The 19,450-nt window shown below is 42.9% G+C and overlaps 1 protein-coding gene across 1 annotated transcript; it reads right to left on the bottom strand.

Moving 5' to 3' along the window:
* Positions 1 to 658: 658 nt before the first annotated feature.
* LOC135554204 (thyrotroph embryonic factor-like) lies at positions 659 to 5,350 on the bottom strand. Its single transcript, XM_064986348.1, has 4 exons — positions 5,082 to 5,350; positions 3,985 to 4,386; positions 3,357 to 3,574; positions 659 to 3,091 (listed from the first exon to the last, which is right to left on the bottom strand). The coding sequence occupies exons 1-4, from the start codon at positions 5,119 to 5,121 to the stop codon at positions 2,876 to 2,878; spliced, it is 876 nt and encodes a 291-aa protein (XP_064842420.1). The 5' UTR covers positions 5,122 to 5,350; the 3' UTR covers positions 659 to 2,875.
* Between the last annotated feature and the right edge of the window lie 14,100 nt (positions 5,351 to 19,450).

The following is a 19,450-nucleotide window of genomic DNA, read 5'->3' as shown; positions in this document are numbered from 1 at the left end:
TTATTATAGTCACTTCACCCCTACCTACATGTACAAATTACCTCGATTAACCTGCACATTGATTCGATACCGGTACCCTCTGTATATGGGGCGGCAGGTAGCCTAGTGGTTAGAGAATTGGGCCAGTAACCTAACGGTTGCTGGATCGAATCCCTGAGCTAACATGGTAAAAATATGTCGTTCTTCCCCGTGTGCCGAAAACATGGATGTCAGCACCCCGCACCTCTCTGATTCAGAGGGGTTGGGTTAAATGCGGAAGACCCATTTCAGTTGAAGTCATTCAGTTTTACAACTGGTTATCCCCCTTTAAGACAATGCAGGAGTGGCAGCGGGACAAGTCCTTGAGTGGCCCAGCCAGAGCCTGGACTTGAACCCGACCAAACATCTCTGGAGAGACCTGAAAATAGCTGTGCAGTGATGCTCCCCCATCCAACCTTTGCAGAGAAAAATTGGAGAAACTCCCCAAATGCAGGTGTGTGTAGCGTCATACCCAAGAAGACATGAGGCTGTGATTGCTGCTAAAGGTGCTTCAACAAAGTACTAAGTAAAGGGTCTGAATACTTCTTAAAATGTTTATACATGTGCAAAATGTTATAAAAACCTGTTTTTGCTTTGTCATGTAGATTGAAGAGGAATTTCTACAAAGAAAATGAACAGGTCGGGATAACTTGGAGTTTAATTTCTACATACAAACTGGCTTCGATCCAGCTTTAACTTCATATCATACTAAAATGACTATCATACCTAAATGGTCTATCGATCTGACAAGATTCTGCACCAAGCTTAAAATCACTGTTAAAACAACTATATGCCTAAGCATAAAAGATAAGAATGTCAGCGCAATGCAATGCTTCCATTGAAACAAATTCAGTAAATATTTGTTTTGATACTTTAATTTACAGACATAAGTACATACACTTAGTGTAAAACAGATGCAAACGTTACACCATTAACACATTTTCGTGCAGCAGGATTACTGGGAAACTTAATTGGAAGCACACATTACTTTGCGCCATTTCAACATTTTGTCTATCATAGTTATTTTAAAGAAAACACACCAGAAACAAAGCAGTCAAATTAATATTATTGCCACATGTATGGTTCTAATATGCATAATAATGAAGATCGGCACAGGAACACAAATTCATCAGACACTTAAGAGATTGAGTCCCTTTACTTAACAGTATTATGTAGTATTTGCAACAATTGAGGCACAGCCACTTTGACAAACAGAACTCTGCGTCGACTCTGTACCTTGACCTATCATTTTTTATCAAACTTAACCAAAGCCACCTTTCTTGTGCTCACAATTCCGGTCAACATTGTAGTAGGCACCCCAACCCTTCAAAATTATTGGTATCCAATAAGATAGGAGCATTAAACAATGGAAGTGTTGGATGAGGTAAATAGGAAATTGTCTTTAGAAAAAAATATATATTTCTGTAAAATTCTGGTTGAAAACCTGTTTGTTTTTTTAAACATCAAAAACCACAGTTTGTCCATTGAGATCCCTGCTTTGTCATTGGGTCATTGTTTTCTTTCCTCTAAAGAAATATAAATCTGACAGATTGTTGCACATCAATCAATAGATGCATTGTTAAAATACAGCATTGATCATAATAGCTATTCAACAAACATAAGGAATAGCAGTAAATTAAGATGAAAAAGAAAACAGGTATTGACAGAATAACTGACTCTCAATCCCAGACAAACTACATGATGCACAAATAGATAGTGCCCTCTACTTGCAGTGTGCAATGAAATAAACCAACAAACATAGTAAATACCCCTCCACCATTGAGGGCCCTTATTAATGCCTGACCTATGAGCAAAATACTGTTTTTTGGGGAAAGATATTAGAAGCATGTGTGTGGGTTATGTCGTAATAGGAAAAAAGTACCCGCCCCTATATCTAATCTTCACCCACAAGGTGTTGCCTTGGAAGGGTTGAGTGCAAAACAGGGGTAACACAATCTATGTGGTGCAGGGATAAAACTATGTAGTTCTCTACACACACATCTCAGTGTGATACAAGCAAAGACCAGACTGGACAACACCACTATCTCGCCCTTTCTCTTTTTATTTTATTTTACCTTTATTTAACTAGGCAAGCCAGTTAAGAACAAATTATTTTCAATGACGGCCTAGGAACAGTGGGTTAACTGCCTGTTCAGGGGCAGAACGACAGATTTGTACCTTGTCAGCTCGGGGAGTCGAACTTGCAACCTTTCGGTTACTAATCCAATGCTCTAACCACTAGGCTACCCTGACGCCCCAATATCAATTATTTCCTCTGTGTAAGATCATGGCGGTGCAGCCCTCAATCTGTCCTGTCTGTTATTCATTGTTTTCTCCCCTACCCCAATATGAATAAATCATGAGTTCACATGTCCTTCTTCAGAGCCTCTGCATGAGTACTTGAAACAGAGGGGAGAGACAGTCAGTTACTGCAAACAGTGGGAAGAGGAGGGCAGGGGGACAACTTTCATTATTGACTACTGATCACTGATGATGTTCATGCTTTGGTCCACAAAACAACCCGTTAATACGCTGTATAAATGTGTGTGTAACTTCTCCAGCAGCTTTCTCTGACTCGTCTGGCCAGTGATAAGACCTGACTAGTAGTAATTGAGTCCCTGTATGTGTAGGAGCCAGTCGCTCTCCACAACCCTTCGTGTCCACCTCTCATCATGTTGCTGCCGGGCTCACTGACAGTGTGTATCCATGCCTCCACTGTCGTGTTGGAAAGGATCTAGAACTTGACGCAGTGACCGGTGTTCACCATGAAAGCAGTGCAATTCAGATTCTCTTTGTCAGCGTTTTGGGGGGGCGTTTTTATTTTTCGGTTCTTTTCTTGAAAGACAAAGTTTGTCCCTTACAATGGTCCGTATTTGGCTTCATATCGGGACATAATGTTCTTGCAGCGACCACAGTCCTTTCGCAACTCAGCCACTTGAAGCCGCAACGCCGCATTTTCCCTCTCCAGAAACGAAGCGCGCACTGTGATTTGGTTCTCCTTCAGCCGCCGGGCGTCACGTGAACGTTTGGCTGCCACGTTGTTCTTCTTCCTCCTCGACCAGTATTTATCATCCTGTGGGAGACAGAGGATTTTAATATAAAACAATAGAAATCAGTGTTGTGGAAACATCCCTAATCCCAGACAAGCCCCTTTATTTCATGGCTTACTACTCACTCATTAATTTTGCTGGTGTAACATAGTGATACTACAATCTTCATCAACCAATGATTATTTGGTGCCCAATTGCAGTGGCTACATTCTCATTATCCTACTACAGAACAACCAGTTCCATCATTCATCACCTCCCTGAAACAAATATTCAACATATTCATCTTACCTTCTGCTCAGTGGGCACAAAGACCTTTTTGGCCTTCTTGATCATGGGTTGTGGTTTGAGGTCCTCGTCAGAGAACTTGTGTTTGCGTGGGTTGAACAGCTCACCCCCAGGCACGCTGGACAGCACCAGGTCTGTGGGGTCCGGCTGGAAGTTGATGTCCACCTCAATGTCCTCCGGGTCGATGGGAGTGGGTGTGAGTCGGTCTGCAGACTTCCCCTCTAGAGGGAGACAAAGTCAATTCAATGAGGAGTATATTTTTAATTAATTTGGTGGCTGTAAAGTATGTTTTTATAATATTGAAGGCTATAGTTAATTGAAAATTCACAACTGTTTGCTTCATTTTTTCCTTAAGACATACTAAGGTCAGCGCTATATGAATACTGCCATTTTATAATGCTGTAGAGCTCAGGTTTCACACATACATGTGTCCGTGTGTGTGTTGGAGGCAAGGTGTCGAGTGCGTCAGGTACGTCTATTTGACATTTGAATACAATATGGGAGTATCTAGTGTCAGCATGTTGCAAGCGTCTATTACAGTGTCAGTATATGTGCATGTTTAGTTCAAAGGTAGAATTTGTTACAGTGGTACCATGTCTGGGCTTTTAACAAATGGGCCCCAACAATGTACCTTTTTTATTTTTAGACACTTCAACCTCCGTTGCTTCAAACCCAGACACAGCATCTTCATCGTCCCCATCTTCTTCTTCCTTCTCTTGTTCAGCTGGCTCTAAGGTGAGTGTGACCGTCTCTGTGTCAGAGGTGGTGAAAGGGGGTCTTGTTTCCTCCTGGGCCAGGCTCTTCTGCAGCTCCTCCTCTAGGGTGACTGGGATGCCATTCTCCTGCAGGAACTCATCCAGGTCCATGTACTCCAAGTGGAAGGTCTCCCCATCATAGGGGATGGTCTTCTCCCAGATGGCAGGGGTAAGGGAGGCGGACACCCCTCCAATGCCTGTACCTCCAGTCCCACCACTGGCCCCTCCAACACCGGCCTCGCCATTATCGGCAGAGCACAACTTCTTCTTCTCTATTTCTGTGGAGATAACCGCGAAGAGCATAATGGGTGACGGTTTCACGACCATGTGAACACAAACAGGGTGGTAAATAAAGGAAGATAGAAGTCCGATGTCATGGAAAGAAGTAGAAAGAAAAAGAAGTGGTGAAATGACAGAATGAGGTAAAATAAAAGGGGGGGTGCATCAACCCATAAAAACATGGGGAAGGGAAATCTGGACTTGTCAACACAGCCCCTAAACACAAAAACAAAACATGAAAATAAATATTAATTGCCCTTCAAATGCAAGAAAATTATGTACTCATATTGTATGTGAAAAAATGGTTTGACTGCAGTGCTCTAGGACAAGTAGGGAGGTGTGAGAACTGTATGTTCTTTTTTCCTCCCTCAGTTCAGTGCCTCAGGGGAAACTGGCACAGCACTCAGAATGTACAAAGGGTTTCCTTCCCCAGTACTGCTCTATGCTTGACACATTTGAACAACTATTGTACTAGTCATATATAATTATCAAACACAGCTGATTAAAAAACAAATGTGTCCAGTTGTTTGAGGGTACACAAACGCTCATTAGAAGCACTACTACGTCTCCATACACCAGTCAACATGTCTGCGAAGTCAACGATCACATCAGATCTATGCAGTTCACATAAAAATGTGTAAATTGGAAAGTATCTTTCAATTCATCCAAAACCAAACCAGTAGGCTAGTCTTACCATCGTCGCCTTCGAGAATATTAGGTGGGGGAATGTCCATAATCTTCTTCAAAATAATAGGAAACGATTTCTGTGGATTCGACCTAGGCTGCAGAGACGCCTTGAGTGTAGTTTCCCAGGCACTGTTAGCAATATCCGTGGATAAATTAAGTCAAAGCAGTGTTTCAGTCTTTTGCTTTGAAACCTGTTTCACAAATTAAAATGTTATCATAACAAACACCACAGATCCCATCAGTCGAAGCCTACTGCGAGAACTGTTTCCTTATTCATGAGCTATACGCCTCTTCAGAAAATACTCAGCGTGGATTGGTCACAAATGTATCTTTTAATATTAAGTAGCTGACATTGAAAAGCCGATGGTGAGCCAGTCACAACAGAAGCAGTAGAACCCACCGGGAGTTTATTGGCTGAAGGAACACTCCGTTTCATTCCTTCGTACGGAAATAACTGTACATTTGCGTGCAGAATGTCAACATAGTGTCTCCCGACTCCTACTGTTGCTACATTTAGCTAAACCAGATAGCTATAGAACGGTATGACTATGGCCATTCACTGACCCTGGGAACTGGAGGAGACGAGGACAAGGATGCTTCGCGACATTTGGCCCCCAAGTTTTCAGATATTTTTTTTAGACATTTTTGTTTTCATTGTTGGAGATAAAAACACCTGGAAATCAGCTCCAAGTGATTTTAATTTTGCACATATGTTCCCAAGTATTCCCACTCATAGTGTCATATGTGATCATATAAAAGTAATGAATAACAATTGATTGGGTTTATATAGCACTTTTCTACTAACTGAGGTACTCAAAGCGCTATACATGAGTAGGGTGAAACTCACCTCACCCAACATTAATGTGTAGCACCCACCTCAGTGATGCACTGGGACCATTTTTGTGCCAGAACTCTCATCACATTTTAGCTATCAGTTGGACAGGTGAGGAGTGATATATGCCAATTAGGAATGAGTAGAATGATAGGTGGCCAACCGCCTAATCATGTATTTATTATGATGGTCCGCCCCCGACCTCTCGCTTAAGAAAAAAATGGCCCGCGGCTAATCTGCCGACATTGGATACTTACTTACGTTTTATATGAAGATGCGTTGTATCCAGTTTCTCCTCTGCAATACACGATGACAGGATGCATTATACATTGATGCATTTGTATCCACACTTGTGGCCAAACAAAACACGTGTGTTCTTTTCTCTCCTTCACGTGCAGAGACAAGCTGTTGAGGGGCGTGGTTATGGCACGTGCAAAAGCAGCGCGGCGGTAGCCCAGGAAGCACGACCTCGCACTATACTGAACAGCTGGCGTGTCCCTATCATGTATTTACACCCAGCACAACCGTTCTACCATTGGATTGGAAATGTGTAAATAACATATGAGTCATATCCCCTCACCTTACACCACATCAATAAAATGGTTATATTGATAATGGTTTCCGATATGCTAATAGACTAGAATTCTCACATTTCTGCGCGCACACGCGTATCCAAATGGAGCTTCAATAAACATCAGTCTGTTTTTTGTTGTTGCAGGATGTTCAGACGGGATCATGATGTACTGAACACATTCCACCACTGCAAATCAGTCATTCCAAAAATAGTAACAACAATACTTAGTAGCCCATGTTGGACATACCTGGAACCAATTAAGGGCTTCATTCATTGGGTGAATTAAATCGGATTAGTTTAGTTCTAGTTTTAGTTCACCTATATCTTATCTATTTAGGTCAGTGTCATATTTTGTATGAAGACAGTTTGTACAGTGGCTTCTGGTCTGACCTTCAGGCAATATGAACCTTTATGGCAACACAACATATGATGCAATGCAATGTTATTCTAGCAGGTCTCTGTATGCAACAGCTCAACTGTTCACTCACTGTACAAGATACACAACAGAGTGGTACAGTAACAGTACATCTGAACTTTTACAGAGTAAACAAAAGTCTAAGAGGGTACATGAGGGAGGAACTAGCCACAAATAGTTATCTAGGTTAAAATACAGGAGATATGTGCCCATAAAATAGGTCAGAAGGCTACCTTGTATCTAGACTAGCCCCTAAAAAAATTCAAAATAAAGTTATATAGACTCTGACAAGTTTATACAAATGCCAATCTAATAGACCTGTACAGACAGTACTTGAAGATGGCTATTATTTAGTCAGGTCACAACATTTACGATCAATTTATACTGAACTAAAATATACATGCAACATGTAAAATGTTGGTCCCATGTTTCATGATCTGAAATAAATGACCCCAGAAATGTTTAATACACACATAAATCTTATTTCTAAAAAATTTGTTCAGAAATTTGTTCACATCCATGTTAGTGAGAATTTCTTCTTTGTCAAAAAAATCTGTTGACCTGACAGGTGTGGCATATCAAGAAGCTGATGAAACAACATGATCCTTGCACAGGTGCACCTTGTGTTGGGGACAATAAAAAGGCCACTCTAAAATTTTGTCTCACAATGCCAGGGATGTCTCAAGTTTTGAGGGAGCAAGCAATTGGCATTTTGTCTGCAGGAATATCCACCAGAGCAGTTCCAAGAGAATATAATGTTCATTTCTCTACCATAAGCTGACTCCAATGTCGTTTTAAAGAATTTGGCAGTACGTCCAACCAGCCACACAACCGCAGACCCACGTGTATGATGTCGTATGAGCGGTATGCTGATGTCACCCCATGGTGGTGATGGGGTTATGGTATGGGCAGGCATAAGCTACGGACAACAAACATAATTGCATTTTAGTGATGACAATTGTAATGCACAGAGATACCGTGACGAGATCCTGAGGCCCATTGTCGTGCCATTCCTCTGCTGCCATCACCTCATGTTTCAGCATGATAATGCACAGCCCCAAGGATCTGTACATAATTCCTGGAATCTGAAAATGTCCCAGTTCTTCCATGGCCTGTATGCTCACCAGATATGTTTGGGATGCTCTGGATCAACGTGTATGACAGTGTTCCAGTTTCCACCAATATCCAGCAACTTCCCACAGCCATTGAAGAGGAGTGGGACAACATTCCACAGGCCATAATCAACAGCCTGATCAACTCTATGAGATGGAGATGTGTCGCGCTGAATGAGACAAATGGTGGTCACACCAGATACTGACTGGTTTTCTGAACCATGCCCCTACTTTTTATAAGGTATCTGTGACCAACAGATGCATTTCTGTATTCTCAGTCATGTGAAATCCATAGATTAGTGCCATAGATTAAAATCCATAGATTAAATTTAAATTTAAATTGACTGATTTCCTTATGAACTGTAACTAGGGTAAAATCTTTGAAATTGTTGCATTTATATTTTTGTTTACTATATGATGGCACAAGCAATGCATAGAGACATAGTCCTGATAATTTCCCTCTTAGATCAACACAATTGTATGAACGCAATATAAATCCTCTCCTACATTAATTTCCTCGGAGGGGAAAATGACCAGAGGGTCCAGCTTTGTGGGAGCAGCAGTGTGGTTTGTTTGCTAACAAACTGGGTGATCTCAGATGCCTCTGGTTCTTGTCTGTATAACAGATGGATATCAATCTATTCAGACTGCATAAGAGTAGCCCTACTGGAAGTCTACTGTCCACAGCAAGAAGGGCATGAATGTACAATTGTTTAGTGTTAGGAAAATAAGAGACTGAAAGACCATGTATTTGTCTGTATACATATCCCTCTTTAGAGAAATGTAATAATGAACTAGTCTCACATATCTTAACATCCGCCAACTGGTTTTGGTGTTGACTTGAAAGCAGAGATGCACAGTCTCTGGGACATTCAGTAACTGGAGTGGAAATGCTTTAACCGCTGGGAGCAACAAAGGCTGTGCAAATCACATTTTATTTGCCACATGCTTTGTAGATAACAGGTGTAGTCTAACACTGAAATGCTTATGGGTCCTTTTCCAACAATGCAGAATTAAATATGAAAAATAGAAGAAAGATAGTGGCACAAGTAATAAATTAAACAATGAAAACAAATAACAAGTAAAAATAACATGGCTATAAACGCTAAACATACATGTCACGACTTCCACCGAAGTTGGTTCCTCTCCTTGTTCGGGAGGTGTTCGGCTGTCGGCGTCAACGGTCTTCTAGCCATCGTCAATCCACTTTTCATTTTCCATTTGTTTGGTCTTGTTTTCCTACACACCTGGTTTTCATTTCCCTCATTGTTGTGTATTTAACCCTCTGTTACCCCCATGTCTTTGTGTGGAATTGTTTGTTGTAAGTGCTTGTGCACATGTTTACTGGTGCGCGTCCGGTTTTGTACCCATGATTGTTATTCCTTTCTGCCGTTGGTTTTGTAATTAAACTGCTCCGGCTAGTTCTGCTCTCCTGCGTCTGACTTCCCTGCCACCAGTTACGCACCCCTTACAATACAAAACATTAAGGACACCTGCTATTTCCATCAAATAGACTGACCAGGTGGATTCAGGTGAAAGCTATTATCGCTTATTGATGTCACTTGTTAAATTCACTTCAATCAGTGTGGATGAAGGGGAGTAGACAGATTAAATAATATTTTTTAAGCCTTGAGACAATTGAGACATGGATTGTGCATGTGTGCCATTCAGAGGGTGAATTGGCAAGACAAAATATTTAAGTGCCTTTGAATGGGGTAAGGTAGTAAGTGCAAGTTGGGTTGCCTGGTTGTTCACGCTCAACAGTTTCTGTGTGTATCAAGAATGGTCCACCACCCAAAGGACATCCAGCCAACTTGACAAAACTATGGGAAGCATTGGAGTCAACATGGGCCAGCATCACTGTGGAACGGTTTCGACAACTTGTAAAGTCCATGCCCCGACAAACTGAGGCTGTTCTGAGGGCAAAAGGGGCAGGTGCAACTCAATATTAGGAAGGGGTCCTTAATGTTTTGCACACTCAATGTATAGGGAGTAGAAAATAACATGGCTATAAAAAGGGAGTACAAGGAACTCCATTGATAATTGAGGTAGCTATGTACTGTACATATTGGTAGGGGTCAAGTGACTAGGCAACAGGATAGATAAGACAGTAGCAGCATCATACGTGTTGAGTGTGATAGTGTGTGTGTGTGTGTGTGTGTGTGTGTGTGTGTGTGTGTGTGTGTGTGTGTGTGTGTGTGTGTGTGTGGGTGTGTGTGTGTGGATTCAGTATTCATGTGTGTGCATGTTATATGTGTGTAGGCGTATGTGGTGTGTGTATATGGGGTGTGGGTAGAGTCCAGTGTGTGTGCTTGGTGTAAGAGAATTAGTCCAAAAAAGGGTCAATGCAGGTAGTCCAGGTAGCCATTTTATTAGCTATTTTTTAGTCTTGTTTAGAGGTCTTATGGTTTGGGGGTAGAAGCTGTTCAGGGTCCTGTTGGTTCCAGACTTTGTGCATTGGTATTGCTTGCCAGGCAGAAGCAGAGAGAACAGTCTGTAGCTTGGGTGGCTGGAGTAAGATTTTTTTTGGGCCTTCCTCTGACACCGCCTGGTATAGAGATCCTGGATGGCGGGGAGCTCAGCCCTAGTTTGCTGATAACACTATGGTGATAAGCTTGATCACAGATGACAATGAGACAGCCTATAGGGAGGGGTTGGCGCAATCCTGTCTGGGTTGGCGCCCCCCCCCTTGGGTTTTGCCGTGGCGGAGATTTTTGTGGGCTATACTCTGCCTTGTCTCAGGATGGTAAGTTGGTGGTTGAAAATATCCCTCTAGTGGTGTGGGGGCTGTGCTTTGGCAAAGTGGGTGGGTTTATATCCTGCCTGTTTGGTCCTGTCTGGCCCTGTCTGGGGGTATCATCGGATGGGGCCACAGTGTCTCCTGACCCCTCCTGTCTCAGCCTCCAGTATTTATGCTGCAGTATTGTCAGGGGTCTAGGGTCAGTCTGTTGTATCTGGAGTACTTCTCCTGTCTTATCCGGTGTCCTGTGTGAATTTAAGTATGCTCTCTCTAATTCTTTCTTTCTTTCTTTCTCTCGGAGGACCTGAGCCCTTGGACCATTTAATTTTACCTTTATTTTACTAGGCAAGTCAGTTAAGAACAAATTCTTATTTTCAATGACGGCCTAGGAACAGTGGGTTAACTGCCTGTTCAGGGGCAGAACGACAGATTTGTACCTTGTCAGCTCGGGGATTCAAACTTGCAACCTTTCGATTACTAGTCCAACGCTCTAACCACTAGGCTACCCTGCCGCCGACCATCCCTCAGGACTACCTGGAATGATGACTCCTTGCTGTCTCCAGTCCACCTGGTCGTGCTGCTGCTCCAGTTTAAACTGTTCTTCCTGCGGCTATAGAACCCTGACCTGTACGTGCTACCTGTCCCAGACCTGCAGTTTTCAACTCTCTAGAGACAGCATGAGCGGTAGAGATACTCTTAATGATCGGCTATGAAAAGCCAACTGACATTTACTCCTGAGGTGCTGACTTGCTGCACCCTCTACAACTACACTGTGATTATTATTATTTGACCATGCTGGTCATTTATGAACATTTGAACATCTTATCCATGTTCTGTTATAATCTCCACCCGTCAGAGCCAGAAGAGGACTGGCCACACCGCATACCCTGGTTCCTCTCTAGGTTTCTTCCTAGGTTTTGGCCTTTCTTGGGAGTTTTTCCTAGCCACTGTGTTTCTACACCTGCATTGCTTAATGTTTGTGGTTTTAAGCTGAGTTTCTGTACAGCACTTTTATATATCAACTGATGTAAGAAGGGCTATATAAATACATTTGATTTGATATGAAGGTGTCAGTGACCTGGCAGTGTGGTGCCGGGACAATGACCTTTCCCTCAACTTCAGTAAAACCAAGGAGCTGATCTTGGACGACAGGAAATGGGGGGGGGGGGTACCATCCACATCAACAGGGCTGTAGTGGAGCGGGTCAAGAACTTCAAGATCCTCGGGGTCCAAATTCCTAAGGACATAAATAGTCCACACAGACACCCGCACTGTAGTGAAGGCGCAATAGTTCCTCTTAAATGAAAAAAATAACACTATTTGGCGAAAGACTCAGCACACAAATACTCAGGCTGACTGGCTGTCATTCAGGCAAATGAGAAACAGGTTCACCAAATTTTGCCTTAAACACTCTACAACAAGGCTTTCAGTGTCCAACAAGCTTTCTCTGCCCTTAACCCTGTTCTGAACACCTCCAAAACAAAGGTCATGGTATTCAATCAATCCCTTTCCCAGTCTGCTGTCCCCACATGCTTCAAGATGGCCACCATTGTTCCACCCTACCTGATACACTAGACAGACTCAAATTTGCTTACCGCTCCAATAGGTCCAAAGACGACGCAACCGCCATCACACTGCACACTGCCCTATCCCATCTGGACAAGAGGAATACCTATGTAAGAATGCTGTTCATTGGCTACAGCTCAGCATTTAACACCATAGTACCCTCCAAACAAGTCATTAACCTTGAGACCCTGGATCTCGACCCCGCCCTGTGCAACTGGGTCCTGGACTTTCTGACGGGCCGCCCCCAGGTGGTGAGGGTAGGAAGCAACATCTTTACCCCGCTGATCCTCAACACTGGGGCCCCACAAGGGTGCAACAGCACCTCTTCAACCTCGAGAGGCTGAAGAAATTTGGCTTGTCGCCTAAAACACTCAAACTTTTACAGATGCACAATCGAGAGCATCTTGTCGGGCTGTATCACCACCTGGTACGGCAACTGCTCCGCCCACAACCACAAGGCTCTCCAGAGGGTAGTGCGGTCTGCACAACGCATCACCAGGGGCAAACTACCTGCCCTCCAGGACACCTACACCACCCAATGTCACAGGAAGGCCAAAAAGATCATCAAGGACAACAACCACTGCCTGTTCACCCCGCTATCATCCAGAAGGCGAGGTTAGTACAGGTGCATCAAAGCTGGGAACGAGAGACTGAAAAACAGCTTCTATCTCAAGGCCATCAGACTGTTAAACAGCCATCACTAACATAGAGTGGATACTGCCGACATACAGACTCAAATCTTTTGCCACGTTTTAATAAATGGATTTAAAAAAGGTATCACTAGGCTCTTTAAATAACGCCACTTTAATAATGTCTACATATTTCTCATCTCATATGTAGATACTGTACCACCTACTGCATCTTGCCTATGCCGCACGGCCATCGCTCCTCCATATATTTATATGTACATATTCTTATTCATCCCTTTACATTTGTGTGTATAAGGTAGTCGTTGTGAATTTGTTAGATTACTTGTTAGATATTGCTGCACTGTCGGAACTACAAGCACAAGCACTTCGCTACACTCGCATTAACATTACATTTACATTTACATTTAAGTCATTTAGCAGACGCTCTTATCCAGAGCGACTTACAAATTCTTCTAACCATGTGTATGTGACCAATACAATTGGAATTTATTTGATTTGATGTGGATTGGTAAGAAGAATGCCCCCACTCTCCGCCAGTGTGATTACTACCTCTGAGGGTTTAGAGCTTTAGGTAGTCACCTCATACAAGTACTTGTGAGTATGGCAAGACGTTACACTGTCCTTCTCTCAGCACATATCCAAGCTGCAGGCTAAGGTTAAATCTAGACTTTGTTTCCTCTATCATAATCACTCCTCTTTCACCCCAGCTGACAAACTAACCCTGATTCAGATGACCATCCGACCCTTTGGCAGTGATTACTGCCTCGAGTCTTCTTGGGTATGACACAACAAGCTTGGTACACCTGTATTTGGAAAGTGTCTCCCATTCTTCTCTGCAGATTGTCTCGAACTCTGTCAGGTTGAATGGGGAGTGTCGCTGCACAGCTATTTTCAGGTCTCTCCAGAGATGTTTGATCGGGTTCAAGTCTGGGCTCTGGCTGGGCCACTCAAGGATATTCAGAGACTTGTCACGAAGCCACTGCTGCGTTGTCTTGGATGTGTTCTAAGGGTCGTTGTCCTGTTGGAAGGTGAACCTTCGCCCCAGTCTGAGGTCCTGAGCGCTCTGGAGCTGGATTTCATCAAGGATCTCTGTACTTTGCTTCGTTCATCTTTCCCTCAATCCTAACCAGTCTCCCAGCCCTTGCCGCTAAAAAAACAACCCCACAGCATGATACTGTACTGCCACCACCATGCTTCACCGTAGGGATGGCATTGGCCAGGTGATGAGTGGTGCCTGGTTTCCACCAGATGTGAGGCTTGGCATTCAGGCCAAAGAGTTCAATCTTGGTTTCATCAGACCAGAGAATTTTGTTTCCCATGGTCTGAGAGTCCTTTAGGTGCCTCTTGGCAAACTCCAAGCGGGTTGTCATGTGCCTTTTACTGAGGAGTGGCTTCCGTCTGCCCAATCTACCATAAAGGCCTGATTGGTGAAGTTCTGCAGAGATGGTTGTCCTTCTGGAAGGTTCTCCCATAGAGGAACTCTGGAGCTCTGACCAAGGTCCTTGTCTCCCGATTGCTCAGTTTGGCTGGGGGCAGCCAGCCAAACTTGCATTTAAGAATGATGGAGGCCACTGTGTTCTTGGGAACCTTCAAAGCTGCAGACATTTTTTGGTACCCTTCCCCAGATCTGTGCCTCGACACAATCACAATCGTGTCTTGGAGCTCTACGGACAATTCCTTCAACCTCACGGCTTGGCTTTTACTCTGACATGCACTGTCAACTGTGGTACTTCATATAGATAGGTTTGTGCCTTTCCAAATCATGTCCAATCAATTGAATTTACCACAGGTGGACTCCAATCAAGTTGTAGAAACAAGGATGATCAACAGAAACAGGATGCACCTAAGCTCAATTGCAAGTAAATAAGGTATTTATGTTTTCTATTTTTAATACATTTGCAAAAATGTCATTATGGGGTATTGATGAGAAAAAATATAATTTCATCATTTTTAGAATAAGGCTGTAATGTAACAAAATGTGGAAAGAGTGAAGGGTTCTGAATACTTTTCCGAATGCATTGTATCTACCTCTGTCACTCCAGTATCCCTGCACATTGTAAATATGCTATCGGAACTGACCTTGTGTTTAGCTTCTTATTTCCTATTTCTTATTTCCTGTGTGTTTTTGTTCTACCTTGTGTTATTTTTAGTACTACATGGATACTGATTACTGCATTGTTGGGTTTAGAACATGCAAGAAAGGCATTTCACTGTACTTGTGCATCTGATATTAAAACTTAAAACTAGAGGAGGGGACTAGAGGAGGGGACTAAGCATGTATCCCTGAAGGGCTCCCATGTTGAGGGTCAGCATAGCAGAATGGCGGATGGGTTGTTGCCTACGTTCACAACCTAGGGGTGGCCCGTCAAGAAGTCCAGGATCCAGTTGCAGAGGGAGGTGTTTAGTCCCAGGGACCTTAGCTTAGTGATGAGTTTTGAGGGCACTATGGTGTTGAATGCTGAGCTGTGGTCAATAATCAGCTTTCTCACGTAGGTTTTTCCTTTTGTCCAAGTGGGAAAAGGCAGTGTGGAGTGCAATAGAGACTGTGTCAACTGTGGATCTGTGGGGGCGGTATGTGAATTGGTGTGGGTCCAGAGTGCCTGGGATGATGGTGTTGATGTAAGCCATGACCAGCCTTTCAAAGCATTTCATGGCTACAGATGTGAGTTCTACGGGGCAATAGTCATTTAGAGAGGTTACCTTGGCGTTCTTGGGCAAAGGTTCTGCTTGAAACATGTAGGTTTTACAGACTGGGTCAGGGAGTGTTTGAAAATGTCAGAAGACATTTGCCAGCTAGTCAGTGCATGCAATGGGTACACGTCATGGCCCTGCGGCCTTGTGAATGTTAACCTATTTAAAAGGTCTTACATTGGCTACGGATAGCATGATCACAGTTGTCCGGAACAGCTGGTGCTCTCACGCATGATTTAGTGTTGCTTGCCTCGAAGGGAGCATAGAAGGCATTTAGCTCGTCTGAAAGGCTTGGGTGGCTGGGCAGCTCGTGGCTAAGTTTCCCTTCATAATCTGTGATAGTTTGCAAGCCCTGCCATATCTGACAAGCTTCAGTGCCGGTGTAGTAGGATTCGATCTTAATTCTGTATAGCAGCTTTGCCAGTTTGATGGCTTGTCGGAGGGTGTAGCAGGATTTCTTATCTGCATATGGGTTAGTGTCATGCTACTTGAAAGCGGTTGCTCTCGCCTTTAGCTAAGTGCGGATGTTGCCTGTAATCCATGGCTTCTGGTTGGATAATGTACGTACGTTCCCTGTGAGGATGACATCGTCGATGCACTTATTAATAAAGGTCAGCATCCCGGAGTCGCCTCTTCACTGTTGACGTTGAGACTGGTGTTTTGCGGGTACTATTTAATGAAGCTGCCAGTTGAAGACTTGTGAGGTGTCTGTTTCTCAAACTAGACACTAATGTACTTGTCCTCTTGCTCAGTTGTGCACCGGGGCCTCCCACTCCTCTTTCTATTCTGGTTAGGGCCGGTTTGCGCTGTTAATTGAAGGGAGTATTACACAGCATTGTAAGAGATCTTCAGTTTCTTGGCAATTTCTCGCATGGAATAGCCTTCAATTCTCAGAACAAGAAAAGACTGTTGAGTTTCAGAAGAAAGTTCTTTGTTTCTGGCCATTTTGAGCCTGTAATCAAACCCAATACTCAGCTAGTCGAAAGAAGGCCAGTTTTATTGTCAGGATAACAGTTTTCAACTGTACTAACATAATTGCATAAGGGTTTTCTAATAATCAATTAGCCTACTAAAATGATCAACTTGGATTAGCTAACACAACATGCCATTGTTACACAGGAGTGATGGTTGCTGATAATGGGCCTCTGTATGCCTATGTAAATATTCCATAAAATAGCTGACATTTCCAGCTACAATAGTCATTTACAACATTAACAATGTCTACACTTTATTTCTATTTTATTATTTTAATGGACGAAAAATGTGCGTTTCTTTCAAAAACAAGGACATTTCTAAGTGACCCCACATTTTTGAATGGTAGTATACACAGTACCAGTCAAACGTTTGGACACACCTATTCATTCAAAGGTTTTATTTCATTTTTACTATTTTTTACATTGTAGAATAATAGTGAAGACATCAAAACTACATATTAACACATATCCAATCATGTAGTACCTAAAAAAAAAGTGTTAAACAAATATTTTATATTCTTAACTGTAGCCACCTATTGCATTGATGGCAGCTTTGCAGACTCTTAGTATTCTCTCAACCAGCTTTATGAGGTAGTCACCTGGAATCCATTTAAATTAACAGGTGTGCATTGTTAAAAGTACATTTGTGGAATTTATTTCCTTCTTAATGCATTTGAGCCAATCACCTGTGACAAGGTAGGGTAGGTATACAGAAGATAGCACTATTTGTTAAAAGACCAAGTCCATAGTATGGTAAGAACCGCTCAAATAAGCAAAGAGAAACAGTTTGTGATGTGCAAAAGACAGCTGAATGTGGTGGCAAGGTGGCACGCATGACTCGTTCATTATGCAAAACAGGAATGTTGGCCTATACGAGGGAGCTGTTGAGGATGGGTGGCTTATTTGTGAGGGTTGCCTACTCAGTCAAAGTATATTTGCCATTGCTAAAGTAACTTGAGTTGTCCTGATGGTCCTCTCTTTTTAGCTACAGTGGCAAGAAAAAGTATGTGAACCCTTTGGAAATATCTGGATTTCTGCATAAGCTGGTCATAAATTTTGATCTGATCTTCATCTAGGTCACAATAATAGACAAAAACAGTCTGCTTAAACTATAATAACACACAAACAATTATATGTTTTCATGTCTTTATTGAACACACCATGTAAACATTCACAGTGCAGGGTGGAAAAAGTATGTGAACCCTTGGATTTAGTAAGTGGTTGACCCTCCATTGGCAGCAATAACCTCAACCAAACATTTTCTGTAGTTGCGTATCAGACCCGCACAACGATCAGGAGGAATTTTGGACCATTCTTCTTTATTAAACTGTTTTCAGTTCAGCAATATTCTTGGGATATCTGGTGTGAACTGCTCTCTTGAGGTCATGCCACAGCATCTCAATAGGGTTGAGGTCAGGACTGACTGGGCCACTCCAGAAGGTGTATATTCTGTTGATTTACTTCTGTGTTTTGGGTCGTTGTCCTGTTGCATCACCCAACTTCTGTTGAGCTTCAATTGGCAGACAGATAGCCTAACATTCTCCTGCAAAATGTCTTGATAAACTTGGGAATTCGTTTTTCCGTCGATGATAGAAAGCTGCCCAGGCCCTGAGGCAGCAAAGTAGCCCCAAACCATGATGCTCCCTCCACCATACTTTACAGTTGGGTTGAGGTTTTTTCTCCACACATAGTGTTGCGTGTTCCTTCCAAACAACTCAACTGTAGTTTCATCTGGTCACAGAACATTTTGCCAGTAGCACTGTGGAACATCCAGGTGCACTTTTGCAAACTTCAGACGTGTAGCAATGTTTTTTTTGGACAGCAGGGGCTTTTTCCGTAGTGTCCTCCCAAGAACACCATTCTTGTTTAGGGTTTTACGTATCGTAAACTCGTCAACAGAGATGTTAGCATGTTCCAGAGATTTCTTTAGCTGACACTCTTCTTAAGCTCATTGAGCATTCTGCATGGTGCTCCTGCAGCCATCTTTGCAGGATAGCCACTCATAGGAGAGTAGTAACAGTGCTGAACTTTCTCCATATATAGACAATTTGTCTTACTTTGGACTGATGAACATCAAGGCTTTTAGAGATACCTTTGTAATCCTTTCCAGCTTTATGCAAGTCAAATATTCTTAATCTTAGCTCTTCTGAGATCTCTTTTGTTCAGGCAATGCTTCTTGTGAATAGCAAACTCAAATTTTGGGAGTGTTTTTTATAGGGCAAGGCAGCTCTAACCATTGATTGGAATCCAGGTTAGCTGACTCTTGACTCCAATTAGCTTTTGAGAAGTCATTAGCCTAGGGGTTCACACACCTTGTGCTCGAGACAAAAGGCAACTCTAAAATGTGCAGTTTTGTCACACATCACAATGCCACAGATGTTGCAAGTTGAGGGAGCGTTCAATTTGCATGCTGACTGCAAGAATGTCCACCAGAGCTGTTGCCAGAGAATTTAATGTTAATTTCTCTACCATAAGCCGCCTCCAACGTCATTTACAGAATTTGGCAGTACGTCAAACCGGCCTCACAACCGCACACCACATTTAACCCAGGACCTTCACAAATGGCTTCTTCACCTGAGGGATCGTCTGAGACCAGCCATCCGGACAGCTGATGAAATTGTGAGTTTGCACAACCAAAGAATTTCTGCACAAACTGTCAGAAACCGTCTCAGGGAAGCTTATCTGCATGCTCATCATCCTCATCAGGGTCTTGACCTGACTGCAGTTTGGTATCGTAAATGTGGGTAAATGCTCACCTTCCATGGCCACTGGCATGATGGAGAAGTGCGCTTTTCACGGATGAATCCCAGTTTCAACTGTAC

The sequence above is a fragment of the Oncorhynchus masou genome, chromosome 14, assembly GCF_036934945.1.
Source record: "Oncorhynchus masou masou isolate Uvic2021 chromosome 14, UVic_Omas_1.1, whole genome shotgun sequence".
Taxonomy (NCBI): domain Eukaryota; kingdom Metazoa; phylum Chordata; class Actinopteri; order Salmoniformes; family Salmonidae; genus Oncorhynchus; species Oncorhynchus masou.
This window is presented reverse-complemented; position numbering and strand designations above follow the sequence as displayed.